We start from the raw sequence: 27256 nt of genomic DNA, 5'->3' as shown, positions 1-27256 counted from the left end.
GAGTGACTATAATGAGGATTGACGTTTTCCCGACGAGGCTGTCCCGCTGAGTGACTGTGGCTGTAGTCCTCCTGACGAGGTTGTGCTGCTGAGTGACTGTAGCTGTAGTTCTCCAGACGAGGCTGTGCTGCTGACTGACTGTAGCTGTAGTTCTCCAGACGAGGCTGTGCAACTGAGTAACTGTAGCCGTAGTTCTCCTGACGAGGCTGTGTCGCTGACTGACTGTAGCTGTAGTCCTCCTGACGAGGTTGTGCTGCTGAGTGACTGTAGCTGTAGTTCTCCAGACGAGGCTGTGCTGCTGACTGACTGTAGCTGTAGTTCTCCAGACGAGGCTGTGCTGCTGACTGACTGTAGCTGTAGTTCTCTAGACGAGGCTGTGCTGCTGACTGACTGTAACTGTAGTTCTCCAGACGAGGCTGTGTCGCTGAGTGACTGTAGCTGTAGTTCTCCTGACGAGGCTGTACTGTTGACTGACTGTAGTTCTCCTGGCGAGGATGTGCTGCTAGCTGACTGTAGCCCTCCTGCTGACGCTGTGCTGCTGAGTGACTGATGTCCTCCTGGTGAGACTGTGCTGCTGAGCGACCGTTGTCCTCCTGGTGAGACTGTGCTGCTGTGCGACTGTAGTCCCCCTGGCGAGAATGTGCTGCTAGCTGACTGTAGTCCTCCTGCTGACGCTGTGCTGCTGAGCAACCATTGTCCTCCTGGCGAGACTGTGCTGTTGAGCGACCGTTGTCCTCCTGGCGAGACTGTGCTGTTGAGCGACCGTTGTCCTCCTGGTGAGACTGTGCTGTTGAGCGACCGTTGTCCTCCTGGCGAGACTGTGCTGTTGAGCGACCGTTGTCCTCCTGGCGAGACTGTGCTGTTGAGCGACCGTTGTCCTCCTGGTGAGACTGTGCTGCTGAGTGACTGTAGTCCTCCTGGTGAGACTGTGCTGCTGAGCGACCGTTGTCCTCCTGGTGAGACTGTGCTGCTGAGCGACCGTTGTCCTCCTGGTGAGACTGTGCTGCTGAGTGACTGTAGTCCTCCTGATGAGACTCCTTCTGTCTTACTATTCTCTCCATTTCTGTCTGCATGTTATTGTTCACAGAGTAGTGTAGCACATACTCACTTGTTCTTTGTCTTGAACTTCGTTGCAGAGACATAAACTCTACGTCAACTAATTCTCTTTCAGCTTGCAGCTCCACGCTTCCTACAGTCTCTTCCAGTACTTGAGCCTCTGCTAAGGCAGCATCGGCTTCCATTTCTAGTTCCAAAGCATGTAGAGTTGCATCGAGGCGGGCCCTTTCTACTTTGATGTTAATTTCCCTCTGTGCATAAGCTGCTCTAGTTTGGGCTGCTTTTGCTTTGGCTTTAGCTCTTGCCACTGTAATGTCTGCATTTGAAATTAAAGATGTTCGTGAGGTTTTAATTGATGATCGGGCAGATTTAATTGATCCGCCCTCTATGTCATCGTCCTGTTCTGTAAAGTCTTGCTTAGTGTTCTCCATGACATCCATTAAATCTTTTTTTATTGCGTGTGCAGATTGTCAGTGTACCTTGATTGCTGTCATTTAGCAAACCTCTTGACTGTATGACGTGGCAATCAGAATCCAGTTGTCATCTTCCCCCAAAACACGGCCATCTTTTTACTGTGCTGTCCTCACCAAGCATGCACCTTGAGCTTGGCTATACAGCCAGCTAAACTCTTGTCCACATAAGTACAGGCAGAGACAGTGTTGAATCCTTTTGATAAATATTTATGTAGAAAAGTGTAAAACTGTAAATAAAACAGAAATACAAAACAAGTGTCACTCTTACAGTATAATGCTTAATACAAGCAAGAATAACATACAGCAAATGTGTACATGTATATTAATGTAAACACAAAATATCCCAACAGGGATATAAGTATATTAATAAGTATATTTTTATATACCAAAGAAACATAAAACACAATACTAAAATGAGGAAATATCAGAGTAGGCATCAGAGGTAGCCAGTAATGACAGAGCAAATAAACACTCAATGCACATTTCAAATGTAGGCAAGTAAATAAGAAATAATATCCTGTCACAAGGTTAATAACATACAAAACAATAAGTATCACTTACAGATGATGCCTTTTTGAGGGCAAAACGTGATAGATGGGACTGGATTGAGAACAGAAGTACAGAACATAGCAAAATGTCACAATGTGCTGAAGTGAATGCAACTTCCTGTTTCCTGTTTGTCTGAGTGTCCTTCAACTGTTTTCCCCCAAAATAGGTTCCTACCTAACAGAAGTTCCTAAGAAAAAACATTTGAACCACCACTAGGTGTCACAAAGTTCCAAAACACAACACACGTTGTTGGCCAATATCACGTTAGCAACGGTTACTAGGTTAGGATCCTGGTCAAGCTTGCAATGCTGGTCAAAATGGTTAAGCAGTGTCAATACATATATTTGCTGTACAGCATGTGTGGACCTCAGAAAAGAGTCCATTCCATGAATTATTTCGCTCCGTTGTGCAGTTTGTTTAAGTTTCTGAACGGGCACCCATTTTGGTGTCAGCATCATGTTATGCTTTAGCTATTGAAAAATAGCAGATCTACAAGCTCATATCGCGCCACCGAGTGGCGCGATACGAGCTTGTAGGTCTGCTATTTTTGAAAAATCGAAGAGCGACTGACATTTCTAGAATCTGATCTCAGGTCAGAATGGGTTAATCAGACCAGTGTGTGTCCGGCGGAAACCTCGTATGAATCTGATCTCAGGTCAGAATGGGTTAATAGTATATATAAAAATAGGCTCTCATTGACTTCCGTTGTAACGGGGAAACAGCTCTCAAAAGTCAGTTAGCACATAAGCGAACACAACAAAAGCTGATTATTCTGACAGTTTATGACATCAGGAAAACTCATGCCGTTTTATTTTTTCGTCTTTTGATAGATTTATAAAATAACTATATTGGGTTGGAGATATACAGTGAAGCGGTTCTGGCGTTCCTCGTTTGTAAACAAGTCGCCATGCTGTTTGAGATGCACCCAGCTGCAGTCCCGACTCCCAGACATTTCTCCATGCTGTTTGAGATGCACCCAGCTGCAGTCCCGACTCCCAGACATTTCTCCTAAAGCATCTCCCTCAAACACGTCCAAAATTGTGTATGGTGTTTGCGACAAGTGGACGAGATCAAATACATTTGTTTACATTCAACGGTCTGGATGGTAAGCCTGGGACCGAGGCTACTTCAGGAGTGTGTGTACAGATTTGGACCAATCAGATCGTTTTGTAGGCAAACCGGAACTTCTTTCCACACAAACTTGTCGGGGTTGCCAAGTCTGCTTATTCCCCGCTACTTTTGGCTTAAGGCTAATAATTAGTACTGTAATACAATACCAAAACATTAATTATCATAGACATAGGCCTACATAGTATTTATGATGATAAATGCATACAATATTTTTATTAGGATTATATATGGGCATTTGTTTTTCTTGATTTGGCTTTAAGAGTTGGCTTGTTTTTGGAGGTGGGTTGGCTTATATCTCTCACACAATGTGGCAACACCGTAGTCAAAACAAAAACAAGACAACGTTGATTTTTTTTAATTAAAAATAAAACCGCATGAGCTTTCCTGATACCATAAATGGTCAGAATCAGCTTAGTGTTCTAAAAGAGTGACTTTGAGAGTTGTTTCCCGAAGTAAATGAGAGCCTATTTTTATTTCTAATACTACTAAACTGCACAACGGAGCGAAATAATTCATGGAATGGATCCAGTTTGCTCATAACAAGGTAAGAAAACAAACCCTCTTTCTGAGTTCCTCACATGCTGTACAGCAAATAGATTTATTGACACTGCAAAACCATTTTCACCAGCATTGAAAGCTTGACCAGGATCCTAACCTAGTAACCGTTGCTAACGTGGTATTGGCCAAGAACGGGCTTGGGTGCGAGTTAGCGACAGGCTAGCCTGACCTAAGCAGAGACATTTCTGGCCTAGATGGGAGGGTCGCGCCTCAGAAAAGCGCGCACCCTGATTGGATCTCATCGATCTGTCCGTCACCCCCGGCCCCTCCTCTCCCCCCTAGTGCAGCGCTACGTCACATCATTTAGAGCGACGCCCACCCGGAAGGGTTGACTCCCACTTTTAGACTGGTTCAGCCCACGGCTTTTTCCAGGCTTTCATCTTTCGCGCAGACGAAATGAAAGCCTGGGTATCGAGGCTAGCGACAGGCTAATTATAGCCTTGATAGTGAGATGTGTCATTACTTAGATTATTACTCTAGTATCAAGTGTGGCAGGAAATTAGAGATTTCTCTATATTTGATCTGTAGTTATGACAACATAAAAAAGAAAATCTTCTAGTCAACACTTGCTGGCAAAACAAAACATCTCAATGCAGAGAGCCAGAGACTAAATGTTTGGAAAAAACAATATACCCCACAATAGTATAATGTAATTAGGTTTTAAAAAGGTACATGACACCAACCAATCACTCGTCCAATACCCTAACAGGAGAGCATGGCTGAACTTCATATCTACATATGAACGTACAAGATAATAACGTCACAAATGGTTGCCTGTTGCAATGTTGATACAGATCCCCAACTCGTCTCATTATCCGACCTTGGGGCATCTTTAATGGCTTGTTTCAAGTTAAGCTAATTTCTCACTTTGCATAGTCATTTAAAAGTTAAAGAGACAATTAAACTCTGGCACGGGCAGGGATGACCGTGACAGTTTCAGAGGACCTGCACACTGGCCTATCTTTGATAATAAATTAGGAGGCGATGTCTGAAAATACTTGAATGTAAGCGAGCATTTTTACCAAAGCCTTCCTTATGAAAAGTAGGAATGACAGAAACTGACCAAATCAAATTAGAAATTTCTAAAGCTCTGAGACTCTGACCACTGAAAATCTTAGCACGTTCGTTAAGCCATACGAAAGTGTTTGACTTCTGGTTAGTGGACTTAACAAAATAAGCAGAGCAGTCAAATTGTCGGAAGGTATGCGTTTGACTGCCGGTGGGTGGAATCCAAAAGAAAAGCAACAATGACTTAAACTTTCACCTAACAAGTAGTATTTATAGTCCAGCACTTTCCACCTACACTACGTTTTCCCCCTGCGGTCATTACAATCTACAGTGTGTACCCTACATTATAAATAAATAATGTTATTCGATTAAGCTTTTATAAACAACCTTTCTACTTTGTCCAGTCACGAGAACACGTTACCTGCTGCCCGCTGCCTTTCTCCAGGCGGTCGACCATCTCCTCAAACTGCAGCGCCGTGATCTCAAGCTTCTTCTTCAGCTTATTCACAAACGTGTCGTCCTCCGAGTCCAGGTCATAGTCGGGCTGCTCTGCGTCCAAGCTGAAAGCTGCATGTGTGAAGGAAAAACAAGACGAGAGACGGATGAAGAGGGAACTTCTGAGTGGCAATACGAGCCTCGGCTTGCATTCACATGCAGCCACATTGTAGGGCATTAACCAAACGTGATTTTTGATAGTCGACTCGACTACCATCAAAATCGATTTATAGTCGATTAGTCGGCGGTAAAATATGATATTTATTCCATCCAATCAAGCATTAAAACATCGCGTTCTGAAACAGCCAGCGAGTGAAGCAAAACAGAGCCGGTGAATGCACTCAATGCAGGCCGTGTGGAATAGTACTAAGAGAGTGGCGACACCTATGGGCTATAGTTCCAAACATTGGAACTGTATCCCATTGAGATAGAATGAGCACTTCCGCATTCCATTGTTACAGTGGGAGTCAACGCGAGTGTCGCCACTCTTACTAGATTACGCTGAATGCCGCTCTGGTTGGCCGAAATTAGCTCAGCTGTTTCAAGTCAAAGTTGCAAGTCCACAATGACTCACGGATGGACGCGTTGTGAGCTTGTAGATCTGCTATTTTTTATGCGCAAGACCGTTCTACGGAACAGCATAGCATGTTACGTTGTTCACAATGTTTTGGAGTGGAGACTGAAGCGGGGAGGAGGCGAAGGAATGAACCTTGCGATGTTTTTCATACAACCATAAATGTTCAACAACAAGTTACAACAACAGTTCCTTTGGTTTTTAGAAGGAGCTACAAGCTAGGGGGAGGTTTGCTAGCTAGCAGGCTGCCAGGCTATGAATCAGATGATCAACTACTTAACTCCATCGCGAGTCTTTTGCGACTATTAGAACTATGGTCGTGCGGCATAGCTGTTTGTTTTTAATAATGCCACACGCGGCACGCCTGGACTTTTGTTGGATAAGCATGAAGAAACATGAAATCACGGCAAGAGCTACTGTAGTTTGACTGTCACCAAACTGGATAATATTGGGCAGAGCGAGGAGGAACTCCTGCTATACTTTACTGTACCGGACGACGACACGTCTCCAATCTAACTTGTTGAACAAACTACAGTAATAAACTCACCAATAGTAAAAGTATTTACACACTGCAGTTGTCCCCATTGATCTTATGAGCCTATGAGGCATATCGCATATGCTTTTCCCAAAGAAAATCTGTCTTGAATGCTGCTAGTGCCACCGCCGCCCACCGCACCTACACGAGTGAGGGTGACGGCAAACTCCACGTACAGTAGGCTTGTATATGATATGAAAACAATCAGCCAAGAATGGATTAGTACTGAAGTTGGCGAACTACCAACAAAACAACCGAGCTCACAGCTGCATGACTGCATGTCTGCTGTAGAAAAGAAAAAAAAAGAAAAAAAAATCATAAAAAATATTAAAAATTAATATTAGCGAATAATCGGATGTCAATTAACAGTGTCGACTAGTGTTTTGCTAGTCGACTAGTCGACTATTCGATTATTATGTTAATGCCCTACCACATTGTCCTTAGGTGGCCTTTCGATCCTTTATCGATCTATTGCGTCTAAGGATGCAAAGCGCAGCCTGTTAACACCACTGTAACAGACACATCATATAGTATCTCTCTCATCCCTAGGGATGTGATATGCGATACATCATTTGACCACAAACGCACCACATTTAACTGCAAAGGAATAATACCACTCTGACTTTAACTTGATGTTGCTGCAGGCTGTTGTGAACGCAGGAGTGAGGAGTGAACTGCAGGTGCACAAGGCTACATTTCAACCAACTATCAGACTCATGTTAAGATTATGCAAAATCATTGACCTATGAAGTAAAAAAAATTGAAGTGAGTGGTGCATCTCTGTGTGGGGTGGGGGGAGCTTCAAACCCACAGGAACGCACCCAGGGGGGGTGGGCCGATTCCGGCGAGCCGTCCAAAACAGTTGAGAAATGACAGTTACTGTGTGGGGGTCCCTCTACTGTACCTTATACTGTACTGTAACTGTACTGTACTGGCACACGCGAAAACACCAATTATACAGTTAACCCATTCTGACCTGAGATCAGATTCACACGAGGTTTCCACTGGACACACACTGGTCTGATTAACCCATTCTGACCTGAGATCAGATTCTAAAAATGTCAGTCGTTCTTCGATTTTTCAAAAAATAGCAGACCTACAAGCTCGTATCGCGCCACTCGGTGGCGCGATATGAGCTTGTAGATCTGCTATTTTTCAATAGCTAAAGCATAACATGATGCTGACACCAAAATTTGTGCCCGGTCAGAATGGGTTAACATGTGTGTGTGTGTTAGGTTGCGCACAGGTGGTGAAAAACAACCATGCTGTTTTCTTGCTCAGACATACCCACCCACCCACACAGCTACGTGAGGGAGTGGTTGCACCACAAAAATAAATAAAAATAAAAAATAAAAGGCAAAACCACCATTACAAGTAACAGGACAATAATGGTAACTTTAGTGGTCTTATCCTATCCAAAAGAAACTATTGCTGAGAAAGATCTAAGCATTTGTGTGAGCTGGACTCCAGACTAGGGATGGAGATCCAAACACGGTTACTTTAACTAGGGATGCACCGATCCGATACTCGTATCGGAGATCGGCGCCGATCCAGGCTAAAATTCCAGATCGGGTATCGGATCGGTGGCCGATCCATTATCCGATCCCATCCCATCCGATCCGGTAATTATGTGTAATTACAGTATGAAAACAACTATACCTCCTCTGTGACACAGCAGTGTAGTATTGACAGTATAACATGTGGAATGCAGCCAGGCTAGCCTGCGCACACATTAACCTGGTCTAATTGTTGCACAGTTATTTAATAAATAATTCAGTGCATTTATATCTGTGTTTGTTACATTTTGTTTTACAAAGTTGGGAAAGTAATGTTTAAGTCAAGCCTTGATGTTGCCTTACACAAAATAATGATTCCAGACTCCACACAGCTTAATAGGTTATTACGTTTCTTTGTGGGGGGTATCGGATCGGTACTCTGTATCGGCAGATACTGGACCCCCATGTATCGAAATCGGTATGGAATGCCAAAAAGCCGGATCGGTGCATCCCTAACTTTAACCCATCCAGAAAGTCATCCCCCAAAACGAATACAGCCGTCCTTGATCTCCCTATGCGAATCAAATGCCAAAAAGGTCCCATCTTCAAGGGGATACAACCGAGTCGAAACGCCAAACATCGTTTTGTGGAGCAGAGCGTTCGGTTCCATCAGATAAATAGGTTGCAGGTCCAGAGGGAGCACCTCTAGTCTGGCTCAATTTGACAGCCTGACCCATAATTCACCTCCTGTTTTACCCTTCTCTCTCTGCAGCAGTTTGCTCAAATGCTTTCAGACCCCTCTGGGATCACAGATGCTAAAATATACCCCAGGGACTGGTACATTCCTCTGTGTGTGTGTGTGTGTGTGTGTGTCTCTCTCTCTCCACCCCACCCCCCGTTTTAGAAGTAGCCTAAATGATAAGGACAGTAAGTAGTCAGGCATGCAGACACGCCCAGGGTGAAAAAGGTGACAGTATGCGGGGGCCCCCAAAGGGTGCAACGGCCATCATTGCAAAGCACGCAACCGGGCATTATTGCGAAGCGTGCATCGGCCGTCATTACGAAGCCCACGGCACGAAACATTTGGGGGGAATTTTAGGGGTGCGAAACACATTTTGGGGGGTGTTACTGTATATAAGGTTATACTACACTTGAGTCAATCAGTACACATCTATACACTCGGCATTGAGCAAGATATGAATATTAATTCCCTGATGAGATGAATACATTGATTTGCAGTGCACTCACAGCCACAGGTTGTCGCATTTTTATATGCTAATAATGCACAACCTGCTCGTACACTGCATGATGTCATTACGGTCTGTCAGAAAGAGTCATCCGGGGGCCACGACCAGCCCCCCCCCCCCCCCCCCCCCCCAACACATTTCTCAACGGATTTGCATGAATCACACAGTGACAGGTGACCCGTTTGGTTTCAACACTGCATACAATTTGCACAATATAAAAACAGTAGGGATGCACGATATTGATTTCTTGAAACCGATAAGATAACTTCTTGCTTCTCAAGACCGATACCGATAATGAAAATTATCGGTGGCTCAGGGGTAGAGTGCCTGGATGGTAACCGTAAGGTTGCCAGTTCGAACCCGGGCTCCCCCAGAGTTACTGTCGAAGTGTCCTTGAGCAAGACACTGAACCCCTAATTGCTCCCGATGTGCTAGTTGGTACCTTGCATGGTTTCCGCTGCCATCGGTGTATGAATGTGTGTGTGAATGGGTGAATGTAATGCACAATCTCTGTAAAGCGCCTTGGATAAAGGCGCTATATAAATGCACCATTTAACATTTACCATTTTAACGGAGTGGTGCAATTCCCCTCTCTCTCTCTCTCCCCGGATCCCACTTTGAGAACCACTATTGCCTGTGTGTGCGTGTGTGTGTGTGTAAACAGAAGTCTCTCTCTCTCTCGTCTCAGCCGTTCCTCACCGAGATATTGGCGACAATGCCGTCTGTGCAGAGATTAATGCGGGTTTTTTCTAGCCATTAACATTTGCTCCATTTGCCATATTGTGCACATTTTAGTCAAGTGTATAAATACTAGTACTAAATCAAGTTAATGTCTGCCGCTTCTCCGGATTTGAACGTAGCCTGCCCTGTCATTTGCAACACTATTAGCGTTGCAAAGCTACCAATTATTAGCATAGGGTTTGGGTTAAGTTAAGCACAATCACACCTTGATAGTATGCCGTTCAGTTATTCCACCTCTGAACGCCTTTGACTGAATCTGCAAAACACTCCAGGATATCTATCCGGAACATTAACCCATTCTGACCTGAGATCAGATTCATACGCGGTTTCCACCGGACACACACTGGTTCTGATTAACCCATTCTGACCTGAGATCAGATTCTAGAAATGTCAGTCGCTCTTCGATTTTTCAAAAATAGCAGACCTACAAGCTCGTATCGCGCCACTCGGTGGCGCGATATGAGCTTGTAGATCTGCTATTTTTCAATAGCTAAAGCATAACATGATGCTGACACCAAAACGGGTGCCCGTTCAGAATGGGTTAAACTAAAGTTAAACTAAAATCGCATTACTGTGATTTCTGCAGTACATATAGAGAACCTGGTTTATATTCACAGATCAGTGCTTATATCCAGTCTAGAACCTGCCTATGCCTACTCACTGTATCTGGTAATCTGCCAAAAACATAAATGCATCCTCTCTAAACAGGATTACTAGCCAGGTTTTATTTATATATAACCGAAAATCTTCACTTTTTAATTGAATGTAAATTAACCAACAAACCGTTGGTTAGGGCAAACCCTATCAGAAATGCAGCGCATGTCTCTAGCATCACTGAAAGTCTCACACATCCAAAGTGCCAAACACACAAACAAAATGCAGCTTCTGCCGTCTATGTAAATACTTCCTGTAAGTGTACTATGCTGTCTATGCACTTTTTTTGAATTAAACGCAAAGCAAAATGAAAGTAACAAGTGGACAATGAAGTTCTTCCTAACTGCGTACACCTAAACCCATAGAATGGGTGCATCAGTGAGTTTGTTATGGAAAAGGTTGAAAGCTGACAAACTAGCACTTACATCAGTAAAAACCTTGTATCCACTAGGTGCATGCCTTCTCCCCCCACACCTGTCCATAATTAAACCCTTGGCCTGGGAGGCGTGCCCGTCTGTGCCCAAAACAATAACTCAATTAGCCAATCATCTACAGAATATTCTAGGCTAATAAGGCTAAATAATAACAGAAATAATAATCAAAAAACACAGTGAATTGGCTTCTACACTTCCCCCTTGATTTTTTTCGCCAAACACATCCCAACTCTGAATCTAGCCATGCAGCTCTCTGGAACCAAATTGTCTGGTGGATCCCAAGATAAACAGCACAGCCACTGGCCACTGACTGAACACAGCAGGGGATGCAATCAATATGAAACATAAAAAAAAGCACAGGACTGACAAGCCATTTCCAAATCATAACACAGGCTCTACTGACTGGCTGAGGCTGCAACATTTTGCTGAATGTTTCTGGGGGGGGAAACTAAACTAATAAACACAAAGTTTCAGATTTTGTGTAGTTACTATTGGGGGAAAAAAAACATTTAAATGTTTATTTAATCTAATAATTTACTCTTGCAATACGACAGCCCTCATGACAATAATAACCCATTCTGACCGGGCACCCATTTTGGTGTTGGCATCATGTTATGCTTTAGCTATTTAAAAATAGCAGATCTACAAGCTCATATCGCGCCACCGAGTGGCGTGATACGAGCTTGTAGGTCTGCTATTTTTGAAAACAATCGAAGAACGACTGACATTTTTAGAATCTGATCTCAGGTCAGAATGGGTTCATCAGACCAGTGTGTGTCCAGTGGAAACCTTGTATGAATCTGATCTCAGGTCAGAATGGGATAATAATGGACACAGACACACACACACGGCTAATGGCAGACTCCTCCCTCTACTCACGCTGTAAGTGAATGAGCTGCTTCGGCATCCTGAAGTCCCCGGGGTAGAGCGACTCGTAGTAGTTGATGTCGCTGTCTGCCTCGGGGACGGGGATGACCATGTTGTCGCGCTTCTCCCCGTACAGCTGCTGCGCTGAGATGGCCCGTTGGAGATGGTGTTCCTGACGGGGGAGAGAGAGAGAGGACAGACAGGCGTTGAGTACGGAGTTGGACATTGGCCGGGGAGAGAATTACACAGCAGGGGACCAGGGAAAAAGCCCACGAGCTCCCGGGCTCGGGGACCTCCAGGACGAGAGGCCGAGGTGCGCGCGCGCCGTACCCGACGGCGAGCTCCTTCCAGGCGGCGGACTTTGAAAATCCGCCGCCTAAAAGTCCCTGGGAGCCCAGGAGCTTGGGGGCTCTTGCCCAGTCCCCTGGGTTGTCTGGTAGTGCTGGATTGAGCTGCATCATGGTATTATTCAGCACAGCTTCAGCTATAAACGTTTACCGTACATGCGCGGCATAAGCTTTTTTCAGGTCTGTAGTAGTGTTACTAGTGTATGACAGAATGCTCAAGGTTTTGCGGTGCACTCACACCGAAGGCGACCTGCAGTCATTCATTCATATGAAATGACTCAGGGGGGAGTGAGAAAGACTGAGAGTGAAACATATTTCGGGTCTCTCCCCCATGTGTTCCCACTGATTACAACCACACAGAGATTTTGAAAACATGACCAATGACAAAAAAATCCCATATCTGCTGGGCGAAGTACAACAATGTGCAAACACAGCAGCAAGATTTGTGAGTTGCTGTGATAGGAGAAGGATATCAAATGGAACACAACCACCCTAAAGACTAATCATTGTGTATATTCCTGCACTATACCTGCATCGAGTGACCTGGGTACATAGAATTTGATCTATTGAAGATTCTGACCTTCAAATGTACATAATTTTTGTATTGATTGTATTGCTGTATTGTTGTATTGTTCTTTCTGCTTTGGCAATGTAAACGTATGTTTTCTCATGCCAATAAAGCCCTTTGAATTGAATTGAATTGTGTGTCTCACATACACACACACACACACACACACACAAACAGGGTAACGAGTTGGAGGGGACGAGAGTTGAAAGGAACCTCTCTCTCTCTCGCATGAAGTCGCATGCATTCATGATGTAGGCTCATAACTTTGTGTGGTGGTGCATGCTTAAAATGAACAGATCTACAAGCTTACATACTGTAACATACGGTACCGTACATACCATTCCGTGTCGATAACTTGTACATCTGTTATTTGTGCGCATGTGAACCTCGTACGCTGCCATTACATTTGCGCTGCGCCTCCTAGGATGCGGGTCTAGTGGTCTACTATATTATAATCAGTTGACAGCTGTCATATCAATAGTGATCCCCGTAAAAAAAGACATGCTTTTATACTATAGACATACAATTATTAACCCATTCTGACCTGAGATCAGATTCTAAAAAAGTCTGTTTCAAAATGACAGTTATCTGAAGTTATCTATGTCAGTTGTTCTTCGATTAAAAAAAAATAGCAGACCTACAAGCTCGTAGCGCGCCTCTAGCTTGTAGGTCTGCTATTTTTAAATAGCTAAAGCATAACGTAATGCTAACACCAAAACGGGTTCCCGCCTAAAATGGGTTAATGAAACCTCACAACTGCCGACGGCTATATTCCTATATTTGGTCCTCTATAAAGTCCAAATGCGTTCACACCAGTACCCAACCGCACCTTGGTTTGTTTGGAAGCGGACCGCGTTCGGCCTGTTTTGGCTGACCATTTGATCCGCACCAGAGTTCGGATGCACGTTCACACCAACCGAATTAAAGGGTTTTAAACGAAACAAACATGTCCGGTGTGAAAGTGCCCTTAGTCTCCAGATCTAGACTCAAAACTAACATGTTAGTGCTCATATGTCTGTGGTAAAAATTTGAAATGAACTCTGTCGAGATCCCAACTTGCACCATAGCCTTGACATTATACCAACCTTGAAACGTACCATAGTCAACAGCCGATCGCAGTACTTGCGTGCTCTGCTTTCGCAAGTAATAACTGATGCTGGTCATTGTGGTCAACACTGACATCAGTTGATTTATGCTACTGCTACAAATTGGATATGACATTGTAACTTAACACTCTTATCGCAAACAGGAAGTTAGTTAATGTTTTAACTAGGGCAGGTTATGCCCCGCTGCTTACAAAGGTAAAAGGAAAGGGCACCTCAGACTCATGGCGTCCTCCTGCGAATGTTAATCCCTTTGTTGTCACCAATCATTTATAAAGTATGCCCTGCAATAATGAAAACTGACATGGAGCTGGAGAATTTTGTTGTTGTTGTTCATTTCACTGTGTATCTAATGTAAATTCATTAAATGGTCTATCTACGGTAAATTATGTCTGGTCTTCTCGGGGGGCGGCGGTGGCTCAGGGGTAGAGTGCCTGGATGGTAACCGTAAGGTTGCCAGTTCGAACCCGGGCTCCCCCAGAGTTACTGTCGAAGTGTCCTTGAGCAAGACACTGAACCCCTAATTGCTCCCGATGTGCTAGTTGGTGCCTTTCATGGTTTCCGCTGCCATCGGTGTATGAATGCGTGTGTGAATGGGTGAATGTAATGCACAATCTCTGTAAAGTGCCTTGGATAAAGGCGCTATATAAATGCACCATTTACCATTTATTTACCATGTTGAGACTTGAGAGCTTGTAAATCTGCTGCCCAAACTCCCCAAAGCCATGTGATCCTTGTTTTTACTCCTCTCCACCCCCGTCTGCACACACACACACACACGGTTTGCCTGTAGCCTCGCATAGCCACTAGCCAGCCTTTAACTGTCTTTGCAATGCATATTGCGTATCGCTAAGCCTGTAAGCAGCAGTAGGCTACGACATCATGCACACAATCAGTCTCACACACACACACACACACACACACACACAGGCTAAAAGATATGCCAACAACAGTCAACAGACCAGGAGAGGGAGGCTAGACTCTCTCTAACTTGAAGTGCATGCACTGCATGAAGCCACACCAGTCAAAATGGAATCTAAATCAAACAAGTTTAATTTAATTTCAGCATGGATATTGTCTGGTTAGACCGACATGAATCAATGATTCATATTAACCCATTCTGACCGGGCACCCATTTTGGTGTTGGCATCATGTTATGCTTTAGCTATTGAAAAATAGCAGATCTACAAGCTCATATCGCGCCACCGAGTGGCGCGATACGAGCTTGTAGGTCTGCTATTTTTGAAAAATCGAAGAGCGACTGACATTTTTAGAATCTGATCTCAGGTCAGAATGGGTTCATCAGACCAGTGTGTGTCCGGCAGAAACCTCGTATGAATCTGATCTCAGGTCAGAATGGGTTAAATAGCCACACCGGACTGAATCGGGCTCTGCAGATGGCATGCATGATGCATGCTTGCCGCTGCCGTCACTAGCAGCCAGCCACCAACGCGAGTGGTAAAGGATTACTTGTCTTGTTTTGGGCAAATGGGCACGTGCTGTTACACATGCACTGCAGTCGCATGCACTGCAGGGCCACTTCTGATTGGTTAGAATAGAGAGCACAGCAGTGTCGTAAACACTGGATCAGACTCGCTCCGGTTGAATATTATGATAAAATAAATATAAATCGCGGCCGTTGCGATTCACTGATCACGTAGCCTGACCTAAGCAGAGACATTTCTGGTCTAGAGGGGCGGGTCGCGCCTCAGAAATGCGCGCACCCTGATTGGATCTCATCGATCTGTCCGTCACCCCCGGCCCCTCCTCTCCCCCCTAGTGCAGCGCTACGTCACATCATTTAGAGCGACGCCCACCCGGAAGGGTTGACTCCCACTTTTAGACTGGTTCAGCCCACGGCTTTTTCCAGGCTTTCATCTTTCGCGCAGACGAAATGAAAGCCTGGGTATCGAGGCTACTGATCACGTGGTTTCAAATCACAATTTCTGTTTGAAAGCGATTAATCGCTCAGCCTTAAATTACAGACATACAAAGTCAGAAGTGGGCTAGCACTGCTTAAAATAAATAAAATTAATTAATCTATAAAGCGATAACTCCACACTTTTCTGAATATAATGTTACCGTGTGTTAGTGCTGCTTCTGTGCTCGCCTCACTGGCACAGATGCACAGCATTGCACGCCTGAGGAGACAAAATGTATAAATCTATATTTTCCTTCCATTCCTGTGTTCCTTCCAGTTAACGTTACCCTGAAGAGCAAATGAAACCAATAAAAGTTGCCGTGGCAACTGACGTGAGGCCCCCCACTGCTCCCAGTCAGTGTTTTCAGCTCATAGAGATTCTACCATGGTCATCATTCTTTCACACATTACAGTTAGTCACATGTAAGGTTTGTGAGCTAAATGGTAAATGGTGCATTTATATAGCGCCTTTATCCAAGGCGCTTTACAGAGATTGTGCATTACATTCACCCATTCACACACACATTTATACACCGATGGCAGCGGAAACCATGCAAGGCACCAACTAGCACATCGGGAGCAATTAGGGGTTCAGTGTCTTGCTCAAGGACACTTCGACAGTAACTCTGGGGGAGCCCGGGTTCGAACTGGCAACCTTACGGTTACCATCCAGGCACTCTACCCCTGAGCCACCGCCGCCCACAGTTCATTCTAATAGTGGCCCATTATTGCATATCCCTCTGAAGGAGTGTCGGCCAAATACAATTACACTGCCGCAGCACTCATTGTTAAGTCACAGAGTCCAGAGCAGCATGTGGTCACTCAGACAGCTTAGTGCAGATGGAGAGCAATCTCGTTGTGCAGGATGTGGGTCAAGAAGCTAAGCTGTGCACAGACGACCTGTAGTAAAACTGCCCTCTTCATCTTGTCTGTCACCTCGTTATGCAACACTGCTGTGTGTATGTGGACAGCTGGTGGGGGGGAGGAGGGGAGATGAGTCTGGTGGGAACTTGAATGACGAAGACGTTCTAGTGCTGACTTCATTGCGATGTCCTGTCATGCCGGTGACTGTCAGTTTTCAGAGGCTATGCTGTCGCCGACCTATTTTGGCACTGGCCGACAAGTCCCGACTGGTGCAAAATTGGGCTTCGCTACCCAAGGTTTTGCTCTGTGTGTAAACAGCTGATAGAGACGGCGATTCCAGCTCTCGGGAGATGGCTTGGGGAGCGTCTCCAGACATCTAGCATGTTTGATATCTGGGCCAACTTGAATTCATACAGTAAGAAGTGGAACTACGTTTCAACCAGCACTGAGAGCAGGTGGAGGTGGCTACAGCCAATGAGAGCACAGCACAGGTGGACACGGGTGCTGGATCGATTGTGTCAACCCATTCTGACCTGAGATCAGATTCATACGAGGTTTCCACTGGGACACACACTGGTCTGATGAACCCATTCTGACCTGAGATCAGATTCTAAAAATGACAGTCGCTCTTCGATTTTTCAAACATAGCAGACCTACAAGCTCGTATCGCGCCACTCGGTGGCGCGATATGAGCTTGTAGATCTGCTATTTTTCAATAGCTAAAGCATAACATGATGCTGACACCAAAATGGGTGCCTGGTCAGAATGGGTTAACAAAACGTATTCTTCGTATATTGTATTCAGGACCCCATTCAGGACGGGAACCACTTTCGGGGTTCTTGTTGCCATCTACAGTAATATAGCAACAGTCGGCTTCAGTTCTAAATTGATTAATGTCGACAATTTAGATTGCCATTGCCAAGTCCATACTCAAAACGCACCTTTCTTTCCTTGGCTTTCAATGTTATTTGATTTTTATATGCTATATGTTTTTTCTATGCTCTTGCTTGATGCATTTGTATTTTGCTTAAATTTCTTTGTTGTGAAGCACTTTGTCAACCTTGGTTGTGTTATGTGCTATATAAATATAGGCTGATTTGAATGAGTCCCAGATTCTAGCCCATTGATGCTGCTGCCAAATGTCCTGTTAAAAGTATTATTGAGAAAGACCATTAACTCCGGCTTGCACGTCTGTAGCCCTGGAACATGACTGCCATGATGATTATCATGACAGTCATGCAGTAACTTTGCCCTGTTTTTTGCGCTCGCTGCATTTACAAGATTTCCGTATATATAAACATTCAGATTTCAAATATAAAGTACTCACAAAGTTTCCCACGGGTGTTAGTTAGTAGCAGCGCCAGCGATTAGAATTGCTGCGTCCCGCGTTGTTTAATAAAAAGCATTTTTGTCCGAGCTCCCCGGCTACTTTTTTCAAACGGGGTTCGTTTGGGAAATCCACAGTTGCACACCGGGAGCGCACTCGCCTATTAGTCTGTATTGGCAGGGCGGTCAGCCTACCTATATCGAACACACCGAGTGCCACCCTCCTCCCGACCGATAGGGGCGCGTAGTTGAAAGCCAATGGCAAAATAACACCTCGGATAAAAATGCTTTTTATTAAACAACGCGGGATGCAGAAATTCTAATCGCTGGCGCTGCTACTAACTAACACCCGTGGGACACTTTGTGAGTACTTTATATTTGAAATGCGAATGTTTATATATTTTAATTACTTGTAAATGTAGCGTTCGCAAAAACCAGGGTGAAGTTACGTCATGACTCTCGTATGAATACGAGAGTCATGTTTACAGGGCTAGCACGTCTGTAGAACGTCAGCTAAAACAGCTGAGGGCCGTCACCTTGATATCTGTGAGAATACAAGTAAGACGCGCAAACGCGTGAAGCGAACGCAGCTTGTGTGTGTGTGGTTGTGTGTGCGTGTGCGTGTGTGTGTGTGTGTGTGTGTGTGTGTGCGCGTGTGCGTGTGCGTGTGTGTGTGTGTGTGTGCTACAGCTGCGCCCTGTGTGTGTGTGTGCTACAGCTGCGCCCTCTGGTGGCGGGCGGGTGGTGTAACAGTGGGACAGACACACACACAGACACACACACAGACACACAGACATTCAGCCCTTGCTGTCATAGTAAGTGGCTCACTGCGTTCGCAATCAGAAAGCGCCTCCAAAGTGTTTCAATCACAATCATATTGAAGAGAATATAAAAACAGCATCAAGTTAAACCAACCATATAACATTGCACTCCTCTCAAGTCTTTCTGGCTGTATACCGCTCTGATCTCAAATGTAAACAAACGTGTTTAGAGATGTTGGGATCTTCAGCAAGGAGAGACAAGTGCAGCGCAGCGTACAACAGATACACATGCAGTGGTGTAAAGTACATAAATACTCAAGAACTGTACTTAACCCATTTAGACCTGAGGACGATTCTACAAAATGTCTTCTAAATCATGACAGTTTTCTGAACAACCTCATGTTTCTATGTCAGTGCTTCTCTGCATTTTCATGTCAAGACCCCAAAATGTATATTGTAATTTTACTCCACTAATATAATTTGAAAACTTTAGTTACTAGTCATTACAAAACATACATTACCCACTTCAGCCCTATATACACATTTCGGCCATTTGAAAATAGTCTTATCTACAAGTTCACAATGTGTCGCTATTTTCAAAAGATTATTTTTTTCCCCAATACAATTGAAAACGTGAAATAGGACATTCATTCTGCATGAGTGCCATTTACACAAGTACATTTTGAATCCCAGACTTTTCACTTCTAACAGTATTCCTATATCATAATTATGTCAGTATTGATACTGAAATTGTGAGTAATTTCCCCACCACTGCACACACATGGCTGTCATTCTCACAGCATCTAGCTGTCAAAACCAAGACGCCGGGGCTCATAGTCGCCCCGCGGTGTCCATTCACAGCCAGTACAGCCTCTCCCCAGGCCCATCCCGGTTAATGCCTTCACCAAAGAGAAAGTCAACAAAATGGTGGAAGCGACATATGTCACGTGACTCCTTTGTGCATTCGTGCTGCGATTTCAAGCGATGCAAAATTGACACAACAAGACATGTCAACTAAATACCACATCAGTGCAACATTACAACCACCACCACGGCACAACGCAGTCGTTAAACACAGTATTCACTGAGATCCCGTCGTGTGCACGAAAGAAAAGGAGAGACATGGCGGCCATTTTCCACTAGCTTGCACCAGGCAAAGATATAGTGGCACCCCTTGGAAAATATGAAAAATGTCAAATCTAACATCCCCAGCATAAGACGTGCACAGCAATAAAAACATACCGATTCCTCCTCCTTCTCCATCCCCGTCGGCATTTGCGGTACCGTCCGGTTGATGGAGGCATATTCGTGCAGGTCTGGCAGATCCTCGCAGCGGAAGACGGGCATGGGCTTCGTAGCGTCCAGCGCCCGCGCCCGAAACGACAATTTACTCATTTTTATAACGTCAGATGCGGCATAAATCCAGTACGTCTGCCAAGAACAACAGCGGCTCTCTTGAGAGTTCTCATGGAGGAAGCCGTTCGCGCTCTCTAGCGAGTCACACCGAGCGATCTAAAGAGGCAAAGGGGGGCAAAGCTCTGCGGCAGGCAGGCAGGCAGGCAGCGGCGAGCAGAGCCGGGGCAAGGCTCCGGGTCTCAGGCGCCCTCGGTCGGTCTCTTTCTCTCGCAGGCTCCGCTGTTCCTCCGCTGGCTCAGTGCGCCATGGCCAACATGGCGGACATTTACAAACTCTCGCAAGCAATCCTAGTGCTGCTCACTGCCTGGCTGCCCGGCCCCCTCGGTTACACTACAGCCATTCCCACGCAATGGGGCGCGCGTGCGCGCGCTCGCGAAGCCTCCTCCGGGTCCGGGCCGGGGCGGGCGATGGATGGATGGATGGAGAGACCGAGCGAGGGAGCGCGCAAGGTGCAGATGAAGGTAATTGTCTCCAGTGTTGTCCCACTCACTTCACTGACTGACTCCAGTCCACTCCTGTGGCTGTGTGATGCGGCGTGATGCCTGCCCTGATGCGGCTGCCCAAAGTTGATGCAAACCTGCAGGGTGCCACGTTTATTTTTCGCCAAGGAGAAAAGAAAAAGACTGCTACGTTTTCTACACAGCCACTTTGGTATCCATACATAGAACAGGGACTTTTTCAAAACATCCTTTTTTTTATGTATTGTAAAACTAGCGCAAGTGACTTCTGCAATCCTTAAATAAATCACTTAAAAAAAGAAATCTGTAATAATGGCAGTTGTTTGAAGTATTGTACAACCAAAGTAAAACGTCGCTGACAATTAGAATCCATTGTGTGCAAATGTCGCCACCCTGTGGCATTATACAATGTCAATCAAACTACAGCTCATAAAAGCTTGATGGATAACAGTTAGTGGATGGATTAACCTTTAACCACAATAAAGTTCCACATTAATAATCAAAGTGTATCTTAACTTTTAATACAATAAAATAAAAGTTCAATCTTGAATGAAAATACACATTTGGGTGGAAAATACAATTAAACCTATAAGATTATGTATTCTGATGTATTCATTTAATGTTCTGCTTTTCTTTCTACAGCGTCTGAAAGCAAGCTGCTTGTTGGGAGCAGTTAGGGGTGCAGTGTCTTGTTGGGAGCAGTTAGGGGTGCAGTGTCTTGTTGGGAGCAGTTAGGGGTGCAGTGTCTTGCTCAACCTGATGCCAAGAAGATGGGGACTTTGGGGAACCACTACCATGGCCGCCACAAATGGGCCACTGTCATTCAATTCATGCTAAGATACTTATATTTTAACCCATTCTGACCTGAGATCAGATTCATATGAGGTTTCCACTGGACACACACTGGTCTGATGAACTTATTCTGACCTGAGATCAGATTCTAAAAATGTCAGTCGCTCTTCGATTTTTCAAAAATAGCAGACCTACAAGCTCGTATCGCGCCACTCGGTGGCGCGATATGAGCTTGTAGATCTGCTATTTTTAAATAGCTAAAGCATAACATGATGCCGACACCAAAATGGGTGCCCGGTCAGAATGGGTTAAGAAACATGTATTTTGCATTACAATCCTGGAGATAACATCTCCATTGGATTTGGATGGACAGTTTTATCCAAAAGTGCCTCTGAGTAACTACAGTACAGTAGCAGACTAAAAAATGTGGCACAGGATTTTGAGAATTACACATATTTTGATTACTGCAAATGTAGCACTTATGTGGGATATTACCACACATATTTACACTAGTGATGTTTATTAAATCAAAGCAAACATGAATGCGGGACTCTGTACTGGCTGGCAGTGGCACTGGCACAGACAAAATACATTTTGTCCGCCCCAGACGAGCCTCCTTCGGCTCTGGGGCGTTTGTATCTCGAGGGACGGCAAGCTTCTGTGATGCACAGAAGGGGGCGTGTTCGGCAATAAGAGGCAATGTAAACGTATGGTTTCTAATGCAAATAAAGCTCCTTTGATTTGACAAGTCCTGGAAAAGATGCGCCGTGATTGGCCAGTAGTCACTTTGAGTGGCAGCGTGCGTTCCGCATGACTTCCGCCTACCCGTGCAATACAGGTCGCTCGCGCTCCAATGAAGTGCAGCGGTGAACGAGGCAGCCCCTCCTCCTATACACAGATTTAATGTTTGTCTTTAGTTCAATGTTTGTTTTGTAGACGCATCGACAATGAAGGGAAAATGAACATCATGGGTCGTCATTTACGTCATATTGTCTCCATTGTTAATGGCGTTTAACCCATTCTGACCGGGTACCCATTTTGGTGTCAGCATCACGTTATGCTTTAGCTATTTAAAAATAGCAGATCTACAAGCTCATAGCGCGCCACCGAGTGGCGCGATACGAGCTTGTAGGTCTGCTATTTTTGAAAAATCGAAGAACGACTGACATTTTTTAGAATCTGATCTCAGGTCAGAATGGGTTAATGTTTGGACTGTTTGTTTTAGGCCTAATAAAAAAAAACTTTGGTTTCCGGTTGCCGACCGACTCTATTAAATATGCGCGACTCATATTATTTTATTGGCATTTGGTGGAAAAAAAAAAAAAAAAAAAAAGAAGCTCAGAATGCGACCGAGTAAGACCCAAAAGGTCTTTATTAAAATTAAAATTATCTTTGATGAGACCATTGGGACGCGCGAAGTCAAAATAAAGTTTTCTTTCGTCTAAAATATCACGTGCGCAAATGTTTTGGAATGCGTCATCGCGAGGAGACGCACAACACAACAGTGACAACATACAGCATGGACCTGTGCACGGTGTCTGTGACTGTCCACTGCCCGTGCAAAGCACCGCCACAGATCATACGATTGAGTACAAAAACATTTGAAGACATAATTAAGGAGGTGAAACCGTGCCGGTGTCGGTTTAAGTCCGCAGAAGGGAGACACGACCGAGCGGATAAATGGACTATCATCTCAGCCGACATACTCTCCCCCCCCACCCTGGAGCCTCTAGGCGCCCAGGCTGGGTGCGTGCTGGGTAGGGCTGGGCGATATGACAAAATCTCATATCACGATATAGAATTTATTTTATCACGATAACGATATACTCACGATATAGCATATTTTTTACGATACCTATTTTTTTATCTAAAATAATTGATTTTTGTTCAGGTCGAGTACTTTACTGTACTTGGACTGTACTGTACTGTACTGTACTGTACTGTACAAGCTCTCCTCCCTGGCCTCTGTCTGTGTTAGGCTGCACAACAGTGACACTTGGTGGTGACAATAGTTATGCTATTTCCGTGCTCGGATACAGGGACAGGGACACACATAGCTAATGTCTATAATGGTTGCACCACTCAAAAAACAATTAAATTCACATTATCCAGTCTACTTATATGAATATAATACTGATGCCCTTCCCATGCACAGACAGGCCCAAAGCAAGTACAAAAATATTACAAAATAAAATGTATATAATAATAATTAGAGGCTGAACTCAATTGTTCAGCCTCTGTAGACATTTTTAAAGCACAGCTCAAGACCCACTTCTACAACATTGCTTTTAATTGATCTTTTATTTTTTGTTATTCATGTCCTCACTGTATTGCATCACTGCTTGTTTTTTAATGTCGTTGCCTTGCTTTTCTTTTTTTCTCCATTGCTCTGTAAAGCACTTTGAGAGCTGCATTTCATGTCATGAAAGGTGCTATACAAATAAAGTTTTATTAGTATTATTAATAATAATTATTATTATGACAATTAAAAAGAAAAAAGAAAGAAATAAGACGTTGCCATTCAGACACATAAGTACAGGCCTGTGTCTGCATTAAATTGGCTTAAGGAAAAAATAAATATCTCATGTCACAGTTTGTCACTACAGTTGTTTCAGTTCATTTAAGCTCTGTATAGGGAATCAACATGTTCTGTTGTAGTTATAGTTTAGTTTGTTAAAGACGTTGGGCAGCTTAACGATGTTTAATTGACTACAGGCGATAGAGTGAGAGAGAGAGTGAGAGAGAACGCGATCGTATATGGGAGTCTGGGACGAGTGGGGCTTTTTCTTTTCCTTTTTTTTTGATGATCACAACAAAGTCAGCGTCTTGTGTTGTTGTTGTAAGCTGTTGCTGAATTAAGGACTTTTCAAATGGAATAATTTATTTGGAACAATAAAACAAGACAGACACGCACGCAGCAGGAGGACTGCACAGGTAAGAGGAACGTCTTCGTCTTGGAAGAAGTTTGCAGTGCACCCGACGACGGACAAGCTTATTGTTCAACTGTGTAAAACATGCGTGGCTCACGCAATTTATCAATTTGACCCAACATGAAACCTGCATTTATAACAGTGAATGACCGGTTACTTTAGGGCGCGTTCGGAAATAGCGCACTAGGCGCACTGTGCAATGCAAACTGATAGATGAGTTCGCTCCGGTGTGGTATTTCCGAACGTGCCCCTTACACCGCTCTGAATCTCGTCAGCCATCATCTCCCTTCATGTAATCAAAACCACTTCCATATCCATACAATGGAAGACGTTGCCCCTCTTTTAGGTGCAAGCACCACCTCGGCTGGTCGTGTTGGCCTTAGAGTATATAATAGAGAAGACATCCGAAAGGTGTTGGCTCACTGTTTTCAGTGCGCGCGGTGGGCTGCTGGGCATGCCGTATATAAGCGCTGTGACGTAAAATACTGCCGTAAAGCGAAACGGCGATATAAGCGATATAGCTTTTTTTTCGTGATAGACATTTTCTATCGAAAATACGATATATATCGTCATATCGCCCAGCCCTAGTGCTGGGCATGTTTGACTTTCGGTATCTATAGCCCTGAGATGCGAGGAGGAGGAAACCCATTCGGCTCATGCTTCTACCCCGTCAGAACGTTAGCTAACGTTAGCTTAGCCCCATATATGTGCTCGGAGCTACAGAATGAGCGTAGGGAGAGGAGAGGGCACATATGGGGCTAACGTTAGCTATGTTTTTGTCTTTTAATAACTAGCACTATAGCTATGTTGATGCCAGCAACACGTTCTAACTTTTTATGTCAAAACATGAATGGGCGTAGGGAGAGGAGAGGGCACATATCATATATGGGGCTAACGTTAGCTATGTTTTTGTCTTTTAATAACTAGCACTATAGCTATGTTGATGCCAGCAACACGTTCTAACTTTTTATGTCAAAACATGAGCTGGAAAGCAGAGGTTGTTTTACGTTAGGTGGGTTGTTGCTGACACCACCGTTACCTAAAACTGGATGGCCAATAAATGAAGTACACGTGATTTCACAATGTTTACAAGCATGAAAGATTCATGCCACCCCAAAACACAGGCGCAACTAAATAAAATAGGGGGCTTGCAAATGTAGTCTTAGACCTGCCATGATTCCACAGTTCAAATGAACTGAGTTGCAGGCAGGAGGAGGGGCAGCAGTTTGACGTGACTGTGCATTTCATTACTGTCAGAGCCTTCTAGTTACTGTAAGACAGTACAATTTACAATTTAGGCATTTATCAGACGCTCTTAATCCAGAGCGATTTACATTAAGCAAGAACAAAAAGCATGGGAATACATCACATAAAAATAATTTATCATGAAACATGCGTATTAAGTATTCAACCAGTGTGTGGACATTCTATTCAAAGTTTTCAAATGTTTAGCTGTAGGCATGTAGACCCATCCTTCCCACGAAAAAATAAAATAAAATAAATTCCTTGCTACCCAACTTTCCCACGAAAAATAAAATAAAAAAATAAAATAAAATAAATTCCCTACCTACTCAGCCCAAAAATGACAGCCAATCGGAAACCAAAGTTTTTTTTTTTTAGGCCTTACATTACCATTACATCACCTAATCAACATGAGTATATTAGCGCCCCTCACTTCACACGGGTGACTTTAATGGCACAGACCCCATATACACACGCTCCAGACTAGAGCATCTGCCCATCTTTATAGCCAATGCACCTCCACTTTCGCTGGTTATGTTTTACTTCGTCGCACGCCATTTCCCGCACGCCACCATTGTACGGTGAAGTATAAATCAAGTTTAAAATGTAAATACCAATATCCGAAAGGAATACCACTCACAAGACCAATGAATATTCATTTCTCAGTTCCGTCTATTATTCTTCACACAAGCCTTCCCTTGTCTAGCTCCTAACCCATGTAAATCTGACTTAGGCAGACGTAAAGTAGGAGACATGTATTGCAGTCTGGACAGAGAAATGCATAGCCTAACCTACTGTACCCAATTCTACAGATTTTTAGCCCCTCTTCTCTAACCTACATTAGAACTGTAGGTTACTACAGTTACTGTCCCCTGTGCTCTCTTTCTTTCACACCCAACGTTAAAATTGGAGCAGAGCATGCAATCCGAAATGACAATGTTAAAGGAGAATTCCATGCTAGAATGCTTTCTTATCTTTCTTTGTAGTTGTTACGTCCCCACCAAAGAGGTCCAGGTGTTTTTTTGTGCAAAAACTCCTTATTGGCTATTTTCCCTACCATAAACCCTAAATGAATTGCATTGCATTGAATGGGGCTATGGGGTGTTATGCTAGTTGGCTTATTTCCATCGAAAGAAGTAGTAAAGTGTGCCGCTTGGGATATTATTTACATTATGAAGAGAGGATATATACAAAGAAATTATAATTTTGAGCGATGGAAATAAGCGAATTAGCACAACACCCCATAGCCCCATTCAATTCAATGCAATTCATTGAGGGCTTATGGTAGGGGAAATAGCCAATAAGGAGCTTTTGCACAAAATAACACCTGGACCTCTTTGGTGGGGACGTAACAACTACAAAGAAAGGTAAGAAAGCCTTTTAGTATGGAATTCTCACCTACCCGGTGATGTCTTTGACCAACATAGAGTTTTTGTTTGTAAAAACATTCATAAACAGTGAATGAGGAATCCAAAAAAGAAAACTTGATGTAATTAATCAGACTCCCACGTAACAGCACAACTATATCAAAAGTCCAAAACACAGCTCATCACAACGCAGTCCGTTGTTCTTCTGTGGTTATAGAACGAGAAAATATACATTAAATACATTTAAAACACTAGCGGGCTAAACCGGCTCATGCACCAAACCCTGACTGAAAAATATCAGTCGATTGGATTCCCTATGGCGTTTGGAATGTGTTAAGCACTT

At 44.1% G+C, this 27256-nt stretch overlaps 1 protein-coding gene across 2 annotated transcripts in view; it reads right to left on the bottom strand.

Moving 5' to 3' along the window:
- The window catches only part of LOC310868008 (enhancer of polycomb homolog 1-like), a 63147-nt gene that overhangs the window by 32953 nt on the left and 2938 nt on the right, over window positions 1-27256 (bottom strand). The window contains exons 1-3 of one of the 2 annotated variants that reach the window (XM_083778209.1): window positions 19951-20249; window positions 11831-11990; window positions 5197-5342 (exon numbers count right to left, since the gene is read on the bottom strand). In XM_083778209.1, the coding sequence (XP_083634335.1) occupies window positions 5197-5342; window positions 11831-11990; window positions 19951-20103 (459 nt within the window). In that variant the 5' untranslated portion in view covers window positions 20104-20249. Of the gene's footprint in view, window positions 1-5196; window positions 5343-11830; window positions 11991-19950; window positions 20250-27256 lie in introns of those variants that run through there. The other variant, XM_083778210.1, reaches the window with a different exon arrangement.

This window comes from Protomyctophum parallelum (genome assembly GCF_964188405.1).
Source record: "Protomyctophum parallelum genome assembly, chromosome: 12".
Taxonomy (NCBI): Eukaryota; Metazoa; Chordata; class Actinopteri; order Myctophiformes; family Myctophidae; genus Protomyctophum; species Protomyctophum parallelum.
This window is presented reverse-complemented; position numbering and strand designations above follow the sequence as displayed.